The 15,832-nt window shown below is 43.8% G+C and overlaps 2 protein-coding genes across 6 annotated transcripts in view; both read left to right on the plus strand.

Moving 5' to 3' along the window:
• tmem177 (transmembrane protein 177) overlaps positions 1-2,651 on the plus strand; it is a 2,866-nt gene extending 215 nt beyond the window's left edge. Inside the window, exons 2-3 of the mRNA XM_056579832.1 lie at positions 360-632; positions 820-2,651. Of these exons, the coding sequence (XP_056435807.1) occupies positions 432-632; positions 820-1,548 (930 nt within the window). The 5' untranslated portion in view covers positions 360-431 and the 3' untranslated portion in view covers positions 1,549-2,651. The remainder of the gene's footprint in view (positions 1-359; positions 633-819) is intronic.
• Positions 2,652-4,015: 1,364 nt separating this feature from the next.
• Positions 4,016-15,832, plus strand: part of ptpn4a (protein tyrosine phosphatase non-receptor type 4a) — a 64,302-nt gene continuing 52,485 nt past the window's right edge. For 4 of the 5 annotated variants that reach the window (XM_056579173.1, XM_056579175.1, XM_056579176.1 and 1 more), the window contains exon 1: positions 4,016-4,519. The gene's annotated coding sequence lies outside the window, so the exon portion shown is untranslated. Of the gene's footprint in view, positions 5,840-15,832 lie in introns of all 5 variants that reach the window. The other variant, XM_056579174.1, reaches the window with a different exon arrangement.

The following is a 15,832-nucleotide window of genomic DNA, read 5'->3' on the forward strand; positions in this document are numbered from 1 at the left end:
CTGTTCAACTGAATGACTTACGTCACAAACACTATCATATATGAGCATACTATTTATATAAATATATTGGATAATATGCACTTTATATGATATAAGGAATATATTATCTATATATTATTTTTCAGTCTCATCTCAATGTCATTAATATGCAGGTCGTTTTGTAATGTTGGTGAGTACGACTGGTTGTTGTTGCACTGCTGCTGAACATCAAAAGATCTGAGATCTATTTGAACACGGATTTACCATGCATATGTTTATATGTTGTACAACATAAAACTCTTATTACTGCGTAACACAGGCTTTGTGGAGAACTTTTATTAAAACCTATAGCTTTCATACCACTCTCTTTATATTGACAGATGGCCCTGTATGAAAGACATCCGCCCATTTGAGAAGATCCCCTACAAAGAATAAAAGAAGAAGAACCCAAGATGTCTTCCAACTTTCTGAAGATCGGTGTTCTGCTCCAGAAGTACCGCGCCCCGGTTATGATGGTGAGCTGTGGCGGGTTGTTTGCTGCTAACATGTTCTACCACACCTTCCCAGACCTCTCCTTCAGACAACTCTATCAAGCCTGGTACAAAGGAGAGCCAGTCTCCCTGTCCGACAAACTACAAGGGCTCTTCCGGCAGGTGTGTGTTACTCTATTCTACTGAAGTCATGTGTTTATCACCCATTTTATCCTTCAAATGTCCAATTTATATTTCCCTTTAATTGATTACATATACATATAGTATGATTGTCACTGTGTACTCCTTTACCAGATCCTTTTATCTGTCGAAATCTTGTCTTTTTTGTGTTTGTTGTTACTCCCCTTAGGTTTTGGAGGACTACGGCGTCCGATCTCCTGCCCGATACTCGTGCTTTGCGTCCTTCGGCTTCCACCCTGTGGCAGCGGGCGCAGCCTGGCTTCCTGCAGGCGCACACGTGGGCCTGCCGGCCAACTTCAACAGCACGGCGCAGGACGCCGGCGGCATCACGAACCGCAGCGTGTTCATCAACGGCCAGGCGGTGGCGTGGGACAGCGAGGCGGGCTGCGTTCTCCGCGATTCACTCGTCTTGTCGCCCGCCGCTCAGAAGTTTGCGGTGGCGCGGGAGGTGGCCCGGCTTGACATCGGGGGTCCGGTGGTGAGCGCGGTGGTTGCCCCCGTGTGTCTGGGCGGGGTGTGGGTCTACAGCGTAGTCCTGAAGCAGATGCTGGGACTCCATGGGAGGCCGGCGTTGTTCCGTGGTGTTGCCAACCTGGCGGCGCTGGGGCTTGGGGCTGTGACGTACCTGCTGACCGCCGACACGGTCAGCCAGTGGGTGGACTACGGCTCGGACCAGCGGGCTGCCGCCGTGTCACCCGACTACGCCCGCGGAGGGGTGGAGTTCTACAACAAGCTGTTGAGCCGAAACCGGACTCTACGAGTACTGATGGGGCAGAAGGGGGAGGAGATGTACGCGGTGAATGGGAATCTGTTTCCCGCCCACCTCCTCAAGCTCAAACATGCCCCCTACACCTCCCGGAGGGACGGACTCCTCAGCACGCTGAAAAACACTACCTAGAGAGAGGGGGACAGAGGGGGAGAGAGGGGGACAGACAGAGAGAGAGAGAGAGAGAGAGAGAGAGAGTATTCTCATCCGTGTTCGGTTGAAGAAAGGTGACTTGTTTACCAGCTTCTCCCCCATACCCTCCTCCAAGGTGTGGCCTGTGTTTTAAACTGAAAAAAAGAAAATAAATGTTTGGGGTCATCTGATATCAGTGGATGGAGTCCAGAAGGAGATTACTTCATTTTATTTCTTCTCGGCAAAACCACAAAGTTATAGATTTTGAGAAGCTGTCTAGGAATGACAAGGTTACATAAGACTCACTGTTTGGGTCCTCGCAGCATGAACCTGATATAAACGATAACTCCTCTCATTTCCTCTGAATCATACCCTGTCTTAGCAAACGGTGGAACATTCAGACCAGAGATAATGTTGGGTTCACAATATTCTGTGTTCCGAAACACCCCATGTTTTGTCCCTAGAATCTTAAATCATAATCTGCAACACGGTCATATTTTTTATATATAGGCATTACAGATTATTAAGTTAAGTTATCTTTTTTGGGCAATTCCTTCTCAGCTTTTGACCCATCCGAGAGAACACGTGCACACTGGCAAACTCCAAGCAGCGGGCAGCCGCAGTGCAGCTGTCTTGCTCGTGGGCACCTCATCCGTGGTTGAGGATGTAGGAGATTGCAGCACAACTTCCCCCCCCTATTTTTTGTGTATCAGTCGGGATTCAAACTGGTCACCCTCTGGTTACCAGTCTAACTACTTAACGAGTAGGCCACGGAACCAGTTGACCGTGAATGCCTTATTATATAAAATGCAACGTACTGTACTGACGATTGTACTCGTCTCAACTGACGACAAAGATGATAAAGCTGCTGGACAAATGATATTCCACTATTGTATTTATTGTAGTTATTTACTTAATAAACAAAAGATAAGTATAGGATCCACGGCCTCTTCCATTGTATATTCATCCCATACATTTGCAGGATGTATACATTTCCCAGTACACTCAGAATATAAACAAGGACAAAATGCCACAAACTTGAAAACAAACCATCATCTTTTAATAACTCATGTGATAACAACAATCTTTATATTAATCTATTTTGGCTCTTGTGTCGCTTCACATGGTGTGTATTGGGTCCTAGGTGGTCCCTTATTAATGCACATATATGAGATCATGATAAGGGATTTTAATTACTACTCAAGTCCTGTGCCCTGTAGGCCTATGCTAAAAATAGAAGAAATAGAACCTGGGGAATTTCATTACACATGTTAATTAACCATCGACTGTGCAGTCTCTATGCAATAGATAGGAGGTTGAATTTGCATGTAGATGTAAGCAGCTGGCAAAAATACAAAACACAAACACAAAAAAAGAATTCATAACTGAAAAGAAGGATAATTTTTTCTGATAAGGTGCCATTAAGAAGCATAATCAATTCTAGAAAAGGAGAAGGTCGTCAAGAATCTGCCTCCATCCCCATTTAGACCAAGTCACAGTGAGAACAGACTCAACAAAGAGATTGTCTGTTACTGCTTGGATAAGTTGGCCCCTCTATTTCGACTATAAAGTGTGTTCTAGATAAGTATGTCAACAACAGAGGGCGTATTGTTGGCTCAAACACTTAATTGTTGGCTCAAACACTTAACGGCTGGCGTCGTTCAATGGCTTTTTGAGGGACAATGGTCCATTGTTGCGTTGGGTCAAGCGTTGCAGTTCTCTTTTGAGCCACGTGAGGGAAGCATAGCCTACATTACGATAACCTAAACTTAGCCCCTGTAGAATCAAAACAGCCCAGGTTGGCACGTGGAATTCATTCTCTGAATGAATAGTTGGTATAAAGCTGTTTGTTCAGTCGTGTATGCAGGTGATATTACCGTCTGCTTCAGAAATTATGAAAACATTTATATTCAAAGCAAGCTCTTCACGAGGGGTAAAAATAAAATGATGGCTCAGGATCAATGCGGCATTGGGATTTTTTATTTTTTATTTAAGTCGAACTTATTTGTAGGTGTGTGTGTGTGTGTGTGTGTGTGTGTGTGTGTGTGTGTGTGTGTGTGTGTGTGTGTGTGTGTGTGTGTGTGTGTGTGTGTGTGTGTGTGTGTGTGTGTGTGTGTGTGTGTGTGTGGGTGGGTGGGTGGGTGGGTGGGTGTGGGTGTGGGTGCGTCTGTGTGTTCGCGTCTATGTTTGTGTGCGGGTGTGTGTGCGTTAATATGTGCATCTGTGTGTGTGTCCGTGTGTGTTCCTATGTAAAACACATTAATAAAACTACAGATCGTACATTTGTGTACCTATCCCTTACCATTCACAAATATGTTTGGCTGCAGCATTTGACACCTTGTTTTTCCTTTTGGCAGAAAAAAACAAGAAAAACAAATAAAGCGCCTCGGATCCCATGACCACGCCCCTGTTCGGCCCCGCCCCACAAGTCGTAGCTGTGGGGAGGAGGATTGCGTCATGACGTTGCCGTGCTGGTGAATCGCACGGCAGCAGAGAGCAGCTGCAGAGGCTCGGCGAGCAATGACCACGGAGCGACGGAAAGACGCAACAACACACACGCACACACACGCCAGTCTATTTCGCTGGGTGAATTAGTCCAATCCAACGTCTATTGTCGTATTTTCGCGTTACAACACATGCGTGGGATTACGAAACACATCGTCTCCCGAGCCTGAGAACCCAGCCGGCGGTGTAGGTTAGCCAATGGTTACCGGGAGTGCTTCTTGCGGGCGGATTATTGGTCGTCGCCGAGCGAGTCGCAGGATCCAGCCGGGAGGAGGAGGAGGCCCTGTCTCTGGCCGACTGATGAAGAAGGAGATGATGATGATGATGCTCGGCTTTCATCGGCACGGTTCGCAGCGGGTGAACTGAACTCGGATGTTCGGTCCACACCAGCCCTCCACAAATCTTTTCCTCCTGCACTAACTTTATATTTCTTAAAAACTGGACGCCCCTGGGACACTTTATGACGGTAAGACCAGCGTTAGCCACTTAGCTTAGCACTGTCACTTTCCCCCCCTCTCTGCAAGTTGGTCTTTGCAGAGCTATGCAAACCGAATACATGGGAAATAACATTGCGATAGCTGTGTGTTTGAATGGCCCCGTTGTCACGACGCATGGTTGTGCTCGGGTAGGATTGTATTGTAAGCAGTGGAAGGCTTTTATTGTTAATTAATGAGCAGGACAAGCCAGTGACTGTATCTAGCACTTGGTCCATTCAATCCCACTCACTTTACACTCTCAGTGCACTGCAAAACACTCCTCTATTGTGCTCACTCGTGGCTTTGGACGTGGATTTAAACTCATATTGCACACGCATAGAACCTTGACTCGCCCGGTATAATATCAATGTTGTGGTGTTTCTATTAATTTGTCAAATAAAGTCCTGAAAGTGCTCTGAGATAGGCAGACGTCAAATTTTACTGGGTTTTATCATTGCAGCATTTTCAAGTGACATTGCATTACACATATTCTACCCTAATGTACGTCGTATGACTAAATGCCAGTTTTGCTCTCTAATTCTGTCTGTACGATTGAACCATATCTGCCCCTGAATCTTTATCTTTCTCTTTTCTTCCAAATGTGTTCATGCACGTCTACGATAGTGTTTTGCTCCAGTCCATTCACATTAATATTAGTTTTTGCATGCGTACTTTCAATTGAATATTATTAAATGTACACGCTGTGCACTATTAATATCAGCAGTTGCTGGCGATAATCTTCTGATTGCGATTTTCACTGACCCCTTTGTGGGTGATGCATCACTTATCGGGCTCCATTGTTTTAACCCGAATAAACAATCCGTCTGGGGCCAGGCCGGACTGTCCTATAGGGTGTTTAATTAGGTGTTTTTTAGATCGATGTTTGCAGAGCAGTAATGAAATGTCCTCCTTTTTTTTCTCAATGACGTAATCCTTCACCACCATCACTGCCACATCTTTTGAGTCGCAGCCCTCTTCTGTGCGCCGATTGGCTGCCGACGCCTGGTCATATGGTCGATGTTCTGTCGGCTATGTATTCAAGTTAACCGATGTCATTCTTACAGAGACACGGAGTTATCTTTGACACAAGGGCTATCGACTGTATTTGTCAGTGAAATTCCACGAATCTGAAGGGCAGCACGATTTGCATTTCCAAGTTGTTCCTCTTATGGTTATCGACATTATATTGACCGTGCGTAAGGCCTATGTTTGCTACCACAGTAATATGAAATTGTATTTATATGTATTACATTACTAAATTGAAGACAGAAAATATCAACAGCAGCAGCTTCAACAGCCATGGTTTACAGGTACAGTTTAATTTGCAGATTTCTGAAAGCATTGTTTGTTGCAAGACTTTGTGATTGGATAAGGCAAACCAACCCCATTCGGAATAACTCCTCGGTGATTTTCTGTAAAACAGTCAATGGTGAACAAATTCGGTGCATTATACATGTATGACTGTTATAACAGTAATAAACCCTATATCCATTTTCAAACCCAAGCATAATATAACACTTACTTAAACTTGGAATGGCCCCTGCCACATCATGTATCACGATGTCTGTTCCACCGAAAAGTAGGCTAGGTAAATATTCTGTTACTTTGGTTGTTAAACAAAATGTCATTATCATTAGTTTTAATGAACAGTTTCCTTCTAGTCTGAAGTCAGTAACTGCTGTTATGGCTTTCCAGAATTTTTTACTGTGAGGCCCAGACCCCAGCAGCAATACTTCTCAGGCCAAGAGCTATAGCTGCAACCACTTTTATGAAAGATTTCCGACCAATCTTGGCCAAATGTAAAGCAAGAAGTGAGAGGAGGAGTGAGAGAGACCGAATGTCGGTGCCATGCAAGAAAGAGGGGAAGAGAAGGGGATGGGCAGTGGGGGTTGGGAGACGATAGTAATGGGGGTGAGGAGGGGGACACAGGTGTGTGGGCATAATGAGCATTAACTGCACCTGCTGTCACCCTGGGTCTACCTTAGGGAACAGTGTGGCTGTTGGGTAAGGTTGGTGTCAGCCAGAGTAGATGTCAAGCACGGGGGCGTTGGAGGAAGCTGACGGTGTTTTCTCCTCTTCTTCCTGCTCTTTGATTTAGTTAACAAGGCAATTGATCTTCTCCAACGCTGTCTAATCAATAAAACAGTTTTAGCTCTTGAACTCTGATGCATCTTCAGAGCTGAGGGAATCCTTAACCTGAGGATTGAGTCTTTAAGTGCTCATTGACCCAGTAGGGTTAGTGTGCCGGACACAAGCTCTCTCGCTCTCTCGCTCTCTACATTATTTTATCTATTCAATCAAGGCTTAATTTATCTTTTATGCATATTTTTTTAAAGGTGCTGTAGGTAAGATTTGAGTGCTATCCTTGGGTGGAAAATGTCTTTGGGTCAACTATAGGCTTTCTGAGACTATCTGTTCTGGATGACCGTGTGCCTTTCTCTCGTATGAGTCGATTCTGATTTTTTAGCTGCTCCCAGCTGGCCCTGCTCCGGATTCAACCTGCTTTCTGATTCTGAAACGGCCTTTCGCAGTTTGTGTGGCAAGAACATCCAATTCTAATATGTTGCCGATAAGCCTGACGGAAGTGAAGGGAACTTTTCAAAGATTATCTACTTTTTAATTAGCCCGAGGCTTTCCACATTCTGTACTGTATTATGAGTATAATAGTCTGCTGACAATTATCAGTCAGTCCTTTTCACTGTCAACGTTTGTTCAAGCTGAATTCCCTTGTTTAGTGGCTTTTGTATTTGTGCAATGGTGTTTGCAGTTGTGTTGTGTTTTTTGGTATTTGTGTTTTTCACAAGTGCGCCTCATTTGCTAAGCATTTTGGATCTGCAGTTCGTTCGACATGTCTCGCCACCCTACTACTTGCCTGTCAATCATATTCTCACACATGTGTTATCATAGCTCCACAACAGATGCTTGAAGGCAACAGTTCCAAAGGGTCGAGAAATATAGTGAGGGAGGGAGGGAGCAGAGTGGGAGGGGAGGTTTTTTTTGGGTTGTGTAGTTTCAAAATCCTGCTCTCTTCTACTCTTTTCTGTTCTCTCTTTTTTACAACTCTAAAATTACACCTACAACACCCTTTCACTAAGCCATGCTTTGGGCTTGATGGACTTTTGGTGATGGGTCACCCTATTCAAATAACCGTCAGCCACCTTAATTATGGTGAGCCCACTTGATGTTGGCAGAAGCTTTTCGGGGACAAAATAAATGCAATAATTTATTTAACAGCCGTCGTGGCGATGCTAGTGGCCTGCCTTGGTTTTAATGTGCTGACTGTTGCTGTTATCCCTGCGGCTGCAGTGAGCTAAGAGGTTCCCCAAGTCACTCTCCGCTCCGGCATCTGTTGTGCTGTCAATACACAATTCATGCCAAATTTTGGGTTAGTAAAATAATAATTACTCAAGACTAAAACAGAAAGATGGAATATTTTTATAATATATTTGTTGGCATCATAATATACAGTGTTTAAAGGTAGGTCTGGGAGGAGTTTTGTAGTATGATTAAACCCTTATCCGGCTCCTGTTCTGGTAAGGCCGATGCACTTGTTGTTTTATAAGGCCTGAATTTGGCTGCATAGCATGCCGAGGTATTTCACTGGAACTTCCCCCAGCAAGAGAGAAGGAAGAACAGGTTACTGGCGCTTATCAAACATTCACATTGTAGGCCCAAGCCTACAAGCCAAATAAAATGAACGTATCTACTGAAAAATACAAGCAAGATGTGCAGGACGACAACTATCTCATCCTCTGCGCAACCATTTTTTGTTTTTATTTTTTTTCGTGGATTTTCATTTCTACTCTACTCTTTCGCCAGACTTTTCTCAATCCCCCACTGTCCCTGTACCTGTGACAGCTACAGTCTTTGAAGCCAGTTTTGTGAACAAGAGTTTGTACATTTATGTGTAATACATATCCAAACATACATGTTCTGTGTTTCACATTGTATTACCTTACTGTACTGTTCTTTCATTGATTTCGCATCTTGAGCAGAGCAATTGTGAGCGTAACAATTTCCCATTTGGATTAATTAATTACTAGTCTATTCGTCTTTTTTCCTCAATGCCCCACCCTACCATTCAGCAGGGTGCCAAGCCTGACAGGGCGACCTGTCGGGGCCTAGTAACGGTGTCAGCTGACAGCCCCCGTAAGCCGAGTTCAGCAAGGGGCGTCGCAGTGCACGCTTCATAAAGAGCGCTCGGAGAAGAGAGAGTGCGCTTGGAGAGTGTCGTATGTCTTGAATTCATGGCCTGGGGGTGTTTTAGAGGAACGCTTGTGTGGCTGAGCCAACACGCACCGTTGTTGTTTTCGTAAGCAAGCATTTTGGTGTGGAAGACAAAGGATCTAGTTAAACTTCTTCATCCTACGGCTGCTGTAGGTAACCTCTACACCGCAGGGTGAAGAGAAGCTCGCTTTGTCTTTGCTGCTACGTTTTCCGGTTAATTTATGATAGATGAGTCGAGGTGGTTGGCTTATATGTTCATTGGTACGGCATCTCCTTTTTTCCCACAAACTATAGATCACCAGATTCTACTGAGTTTTTGACTCTTGGCTAACTACGCTCAGAATCATTGATGCAGAGCCATGAATGCAAGCAGCCGTGTAGACGCCCACATGGTACCTAAGGCGGCTATGCAACACAGAAGTACAATCAAGGTTTAGTGGCTGACATGTATACCTATCCTAGGGTAACACACCTGCATCACATTCAAGTGCTGAGATTTAATATTTGATAACCTCAACAGTTGTTTTTGTATTTCCGCATCTGCGTGTGCGCCAATGCATCACAGAATACCCCACTATGTGAAAGCTGGCAATAAAACTCTTATTACTTTAAATATAGAGAGAGAAAATATTGGACCAAGTGTATCTTCCAGGCCCCTCGCTCATTGGCTATTCTGTGTGAGTGGAGCACGGCTTCCCATGCCATCCACGGTCATTGACAGCCCTGTCAAAGAGGGGGCTGTTCGTCTCCAACCAGCTGCCGGCATCTCCTTTATGAGGCTACGGGGCGCGCTCAGTTCACTTCCTGCGGTTGGAGCAGCGTTGCGAACAGACCCGTCGATAGACAAGACTTGGCCCCCAGTTCTAGCAAGTGCTTTCTAACCCTGTCCCTGTTGCTTAGTAACATTATTAATATTTATTTTATTTCTCAGAGCAGTGAAACTGATACGGCGGGCATTTGTTCTTGTGGGGTAATGGCAATACTTCATAAATGTGGTCGTGAAGACAGACGGTTGTGATGGACGTGGCCGATGCTTGACGTGGGTTTTATGTGCAGCTCAGATTAAATTAACTGCTGGTTAACACTCTGCAACCAACTAGCTAGTTAGCGCTAAGCAATCAGCAAGCTAGCCCACACTCTGCAACCAGCAGGCTAGCTCACACTCGGTAACCAGCTAGCTAGATGGCATGTGGCAAATTGCTAGCTAGTGACCCAACAGCCAACTAGTTATCAGGCTGTCGTTAAACAGAGATGGCACGGCTTCAGCGAGAACTGCCATCCAAAAGCCCATCAACAGCTGTGTTTATGCTCCATGCTAGCTCTCACGCCCACGCAGCGGTGAACCAAGGTAGGCTGGCGGATACAAATCAACAACATTAAATATTAAAGAGATAAATGGCTCGTGAAATCAATAGAATGAATACAAATGTAACAATTAATTTGTATTGAGTGTGTTCTGATGTGCGTCAGTCATATTTAGTGGGCCTAGTTTTCTTATGCTGGTCACAAAAGTACTGATACAAGCTCTGCACTTCTTTTCAGTGGTTTCAGTCTCTCTCTCTCTCTCTCTCTCTGTCTCTCTGTCTCTCTGTCTCTGTGTTTTGTTGTCGTCGTCCGATGTGTATCACAAATGACTTCAGATTAAATGGCGAATTATGCTAATGCATCTCGAAATTAGTGAGCAGGGCAGACCACCCACACATGATTCTCACATGGCGACACGCATCCACACCTCCGTCGTGTTTCGTCACAAAAGGCCGGGGCTAGGGGAGAGACGAGGGGAGAAGAGTAAAGTCCAGCTTTGGATGACGATCAGAGAGTATTTGGTAATCCACGAGAGGGGTTGGATTAAGATGGTGTGCCATCACATCATCACAGATTATAATTCAAGATAACAGCTGTCTCTCAGTGGTTTTGGTAAACTAGAGCAAACCAGATAACAGCCTGCTCCCAAATTATGTGTGTGTGTGTGTCATCACTATTGAGGTTCATGTTGGCACATCATAATCACTGGTATTGTAGATTTATATAGAATCTGCCCCTGGTCTATTATGTAGCATCAGAAGAGTAAATCAATACACATCCACATTTCAAGATTTAGCTATTTTTTCAGTGTATAGCTTTTTAACAAGATCTCTGATTTTGAGCGTATGAAGTTTGGAGACCAGTCTCATCTACATTACTTTGGCAAATGTATCTTCACATTGGGAACCAGACGCATCTGCAAGCTCATGCTTTATTGTCATTTGTCTGCCTCCTTCCCATTCAGACAGATTTCCAGCAGACCTGGCCTGGGTCGGGCCAAACACAACTGTTTATCCAACATGGGGCAGGTTATATATGATGACTGCACAGAGGAGAGCCCCATAGGAGTGCCTTTGATGTTATTTCACAAACAATCAATGTGTCACTAATGTGACACACATTCTGTTGCACTGAGGGTCATAGGTCTATCCAACTGCTTCCGGAAGTGTTTGTTCTGGGCCCCTTGATAATGCCATCTTGGAATTCCAAAACAAACAGAGGTTCCAGAATACTAGGCATTTGCGAATTGATCTGACGATGACAGGCTACTTTACAGTTTCAGGTGAGCGATTCTCTGTCCAAACGCACTGTAACGGTAGTGGTGTGGAGATCGGAGACTGTAGGTTGAGGCTAGCATGGTAGTTTCTAGGGGTGGGAAAAATAATCGATTCTTCGATGCATCGCGATTCTCTCTAGAACGATTCCGTCTCGATGCAGATAAATAAATAATTAATAATCTCAATTATTTTCTTCAATTTGTTCGCCTGCTGCAACATTCTGTTCGCCAGATAGGGATAATTTTAGTAATTTTAAAATTATTTAATTTATCTTCAGTGTGTATTCAGCCAATCTGAATTGTTTTGACACGATTGTGATTCAGCCTACGCGTAGCATGCGCACAAACTCACAGCCAGACACAAGAACTCCTTCTAATTCAAGAGCAGCTTTTTCTTTAATGACATAGAAAAGAAAGATTAGAAAGAAAAGAAAACTGAAAACTATTTTTTACATACGGTACTTCCATATTGTGTTGTAATGCAAGCTGCATTGATTAGTGCATTGTTCATAGAAAGTCATATTTGCGACAAAAGCTTTTTCTCTGATAAAATATTAGGTAAGTTAATTCATCTGTTGTCTTTAATGATCATCACAAACGTAGGAAGTGATTAGCAAACTCTGAGTAGCAAACTCAGATGTATATATATATTTTTGAAAATCACGCATGGAAATGTAAAAAAAGATGTTTCATCGAGATGCATCGATAATCATTTTAGAATCTAATCGTTGACCTCATAATCGGAATCGAGTCGTGAGGTGCCAAGAGATTCCCACCCCTAGTGGTTTCCCCATACTACAACTAGCTTACCTCTGGTCCCCAAAATTGCACATTGGGGTTTTGGGCTAGCTAGCTGGCTATACAGCATGTTTTGGGTCCAGCTAGCTGACTATACAACAGATCTAGGGGATCGCTGGCTGTATCCTGGGCAGATTAAATATAAATATGATTCCAATACAGCTGCTATTCTTATTGTGGTGTATTTCAAGGTCCTGTATTCCTGTTTTGTACCACAGACCCTCAAAAATAAGGGCCAAACTAATAAATGCAGAAATACATTATCTAAATGAAGCAGCCACCTTGGCTCTGAATGCTAGCTGAGTAAGGGAACTGGATATGGAATTCCACATTCAGTTCCCCCACCCAGCTGGAGGAATAAGTATTTTTCCTCAAGCATGGAGGGGATTTAATCTCTTACAGCAAACTAATGGTGCTGGGGTGTCTCTAAATGTATAAACCAGCCTGTTGGGAGTTGGAGATGAGTTGGTGAGATGACAAAAAAATAATACATACGAAAGTAGGAAAGGAAGGATAGTGGGGGTTGTGGTAGGAAACATATTGCACTCTTGTCTTCGTGGTCAGACTTCCATCTTGCATGCATATGCCATTTGGTGAATGCCTTTATCTAAAAGCATTTTTGCAATGAAATGAGGTTAATTGAATGAATTGTCATTTATACAGTACAGTATTCAGAATATCTACAGTTTATTGCTTCAAAATGTCTGCAAGTATTTGGTGTTTTCATAAAATAATTACTTTAATCATTCTTGGCTACATCTAATAGTTGTTCACATCAAAGCACTATTTAGAATATGGATTTACACCAGATTAGGGTTTGCAAAATTCCAGGAATTTTCAAAGTTGGAAACTTGCCATGGGAATTACGGTAACGGGAATTTATGGGAATCAATGGGAATTTATGGGAATAAACCAGGAATTTACAAAAATGAAGGTTGGCTCTTAACAGGGGACTTCAATATAGTTGGGGGAAAAATACATTTTAGCATAATCTTGACTAACACAACCAGATTTCCAAGTAAACTTGAATATATATGCTATTCCTCAATCACGCTAGCACACTGCTTACTGCAGGGATAATGAGACCACGCCCCCTACATGCATTGTGCATTCCTCCATCAAATTTGACGAAGATGACTTCTAGAACCCTGGACCACACTTTTGAACCCAGAGCATATTTAACTCAAAATTCATGTTTTTGTTCTTCAATGAAAGATTAAAATAATTAGAACTTGTTAAAGTTCTACTTACAAATAAATCTGCTAAAATTATGTTTTTCAAGTTTTTGTAGTCTTTTAATAGATTTTTTATAGCGTTATTTTGCATGGCGTGCCTACTGTCTACTTATAAAAACAAAAAAAATGTATATAGTTATGCTTGGATATGATAAAGTTTGTTTAAATTACCGTCAATTCCTATTTAGTTCCCATTAATTCCCATCATTTTCCGATTTTTAATATTTCCAAAATTCCCAAACTTAACTTCCCATGGTAATTTACCGGAAATTTACCGGAAATTGTCCACCCCTTTGCAACTGTACACCAGATACTCAAATAATATACACAAATATTTGTTTTAAGGCTGCACTTTTGGTGGGACAGTTATTTGGATTGTTTGGATTTCTTTTGTGTTGACATACATTTATAAGAAAGGTAGGAAACCCTGAGGAATCCATGTCTGCTCTGTGTGCTAAAAGGACAACCGAAACCAATAAGATGCACGACGGACAATTTAATGGGGTATGGAGCAACCGTTCCAGACGCTGGAATCTAGTTGCTGAGACGACCACCAAATGGCAGCCGCAGAGGAAACTGTGATCTCTGGGTTTGTGGGGAATGCAGGACAACCCAAGCAGATCTGTTCCTCAGGGCCTTGACGGAGGGCTTGACGGAGGGCTGGACGTGTCTCAACGTATAGTGCCGGCGGTCGATCACAGCTTAAACCCTCCGCCGCGCAGAAGGCATCCTGGCTTTCCGACGGCTCACTTCTGTGTTGGCATGGTACATTTAGACGGATTGAGTGAGTTATTTTAATTAATGCTTTTTCCGTTTTGACCACCGGAATACAAGTGCTATCAAGTAGAGGTTAGGACTTGTATTCTGTCATGTTTTAGGATGTGAACCATAAATAAGGTTTGGAGTGGTTATGTTTTGCTATGTTCCAGGGATGGGACATTTTGAGCAACTCTAATTGACCGCCTCTTTTCAACCCCTACCTACACGTTGAACCAATCACCAGTTTACAACCCGCATGGCGTCATGTAGGAATGCTAATGAAAATGCATCTCAAGTTAAGTTGAAATAGAGTTTAAGAATGTTAATTATTTTACAAGTCAAAAGTGAATCAGTTGCCAAGCAATCTGTGGTCCATACAGGTGATAAAAAAATCCATAATAGTTTTCCAAAATATGAATACTATTCAAGATTTGGAGGGCTCACATGAGACAAATAAATTATTGTCAAAGCAGAAAGTGTGGCAGTAGTTGTTGTAAAAACATGTAAAAATAAGAATTCAACAAAAAGAATACCCAGGAAATGTGTCTTCATACAAATATGTATGACATCTCACTCCTCCGTTATCCAGGTGAACAGTTATAGTGTGTTTCCCACACATTGACGAGACTATGGCGGCCCGCCATAGTCTAATTTCGGCCGCCATAGTCTCTGCGTGCACATGAATTATTGCTCAGGCGAAGTTTGAAGACATACACCCCCCCCCCCCCCCCCCCCCCCCGTCAACAATCGTTCCATACCCCCCCCCCCCCCCCGTCAACAATCGCTCTATACCCCCCCCCCCCCCCCCCCCCCCCCCCGGTCAACAATCGCTCCATACCCCCCGTACCCCGTCAACAATCAACAATCGCCCCATACCAGCCCCCTTCCCCCCCCCCCCCATAGTCTCCAAAATTTCTGAGGGAAACACTGTGTAACCTGAACAGGGCACTGTAGGCTCTGGCCACACCTCTCATCTCTCAGGTATGCTGGCTCTCACCCTCTCTCCCTCCCGGCTCCTATCCAGCCTGTCCTGACTTGTCAACCCCCCTCTTAGACTCCTCCTCCACCCCTTAGCTGAACATACCTGGAGAGAGAGAGACAGACACACACTCACACACCAAGATGTATTGCATCTCCGAAACACAATGTTGTGTTTGAAAGTTATAGGATTATTGCCTGTTGCTCAATATCGATGGGGGGTTGTGCAATACAACAGCACGCCTGTTTGTGTGTGTGTGTGACGCACGCGCGCGCGCACACACACACACACACACACACACACACACACACACACACACACACACACACACACACACACACACACACACACACACACACACACACACACACACACACACACACACACACACACACACACACACTATGTGTTTGAGCCTGGGAATTGGAAGCTTCCATTGGAATCCCTGTTCCAGCTTGGAAATCTAAACGCCATCGTAAACTAAAGCGAGTTCCTCTCTGTGCTCCCCCGATTACTGGATTCCTGGAGCTCTGGAATCATCCCTTATCTTTATCTGTGTATCTTGATATGTGTATATTTGGCATTTGGTGGATGTCTCTATCCAAAGAGCGAGTGCATACATTCGTAGTATGGGTGGTCCCAGTTGGATTCGAACCCCTCAGCCTAGTAGTGTTCATGCGATGCACTATCGAGTGAATCGGGAAAGGTCCTACACCGATATGAC

The sequence above is a fragment of the Gadus chalcogrammus genome, chromosome 20, assembly GCF_026213295.1.
Source record: "Gadus chalcogrammus isolate NIFS_2021 chromosome 20, NIFS_Gcha_1.0, whole genome shotgun sequence".
NCBI classification, from domain to species: Eukaryota; Metazoa; Chordata; class Actinopteri; order Gadiformes; family Gadidae; genus Gadus; species Gadus chalcogrammus.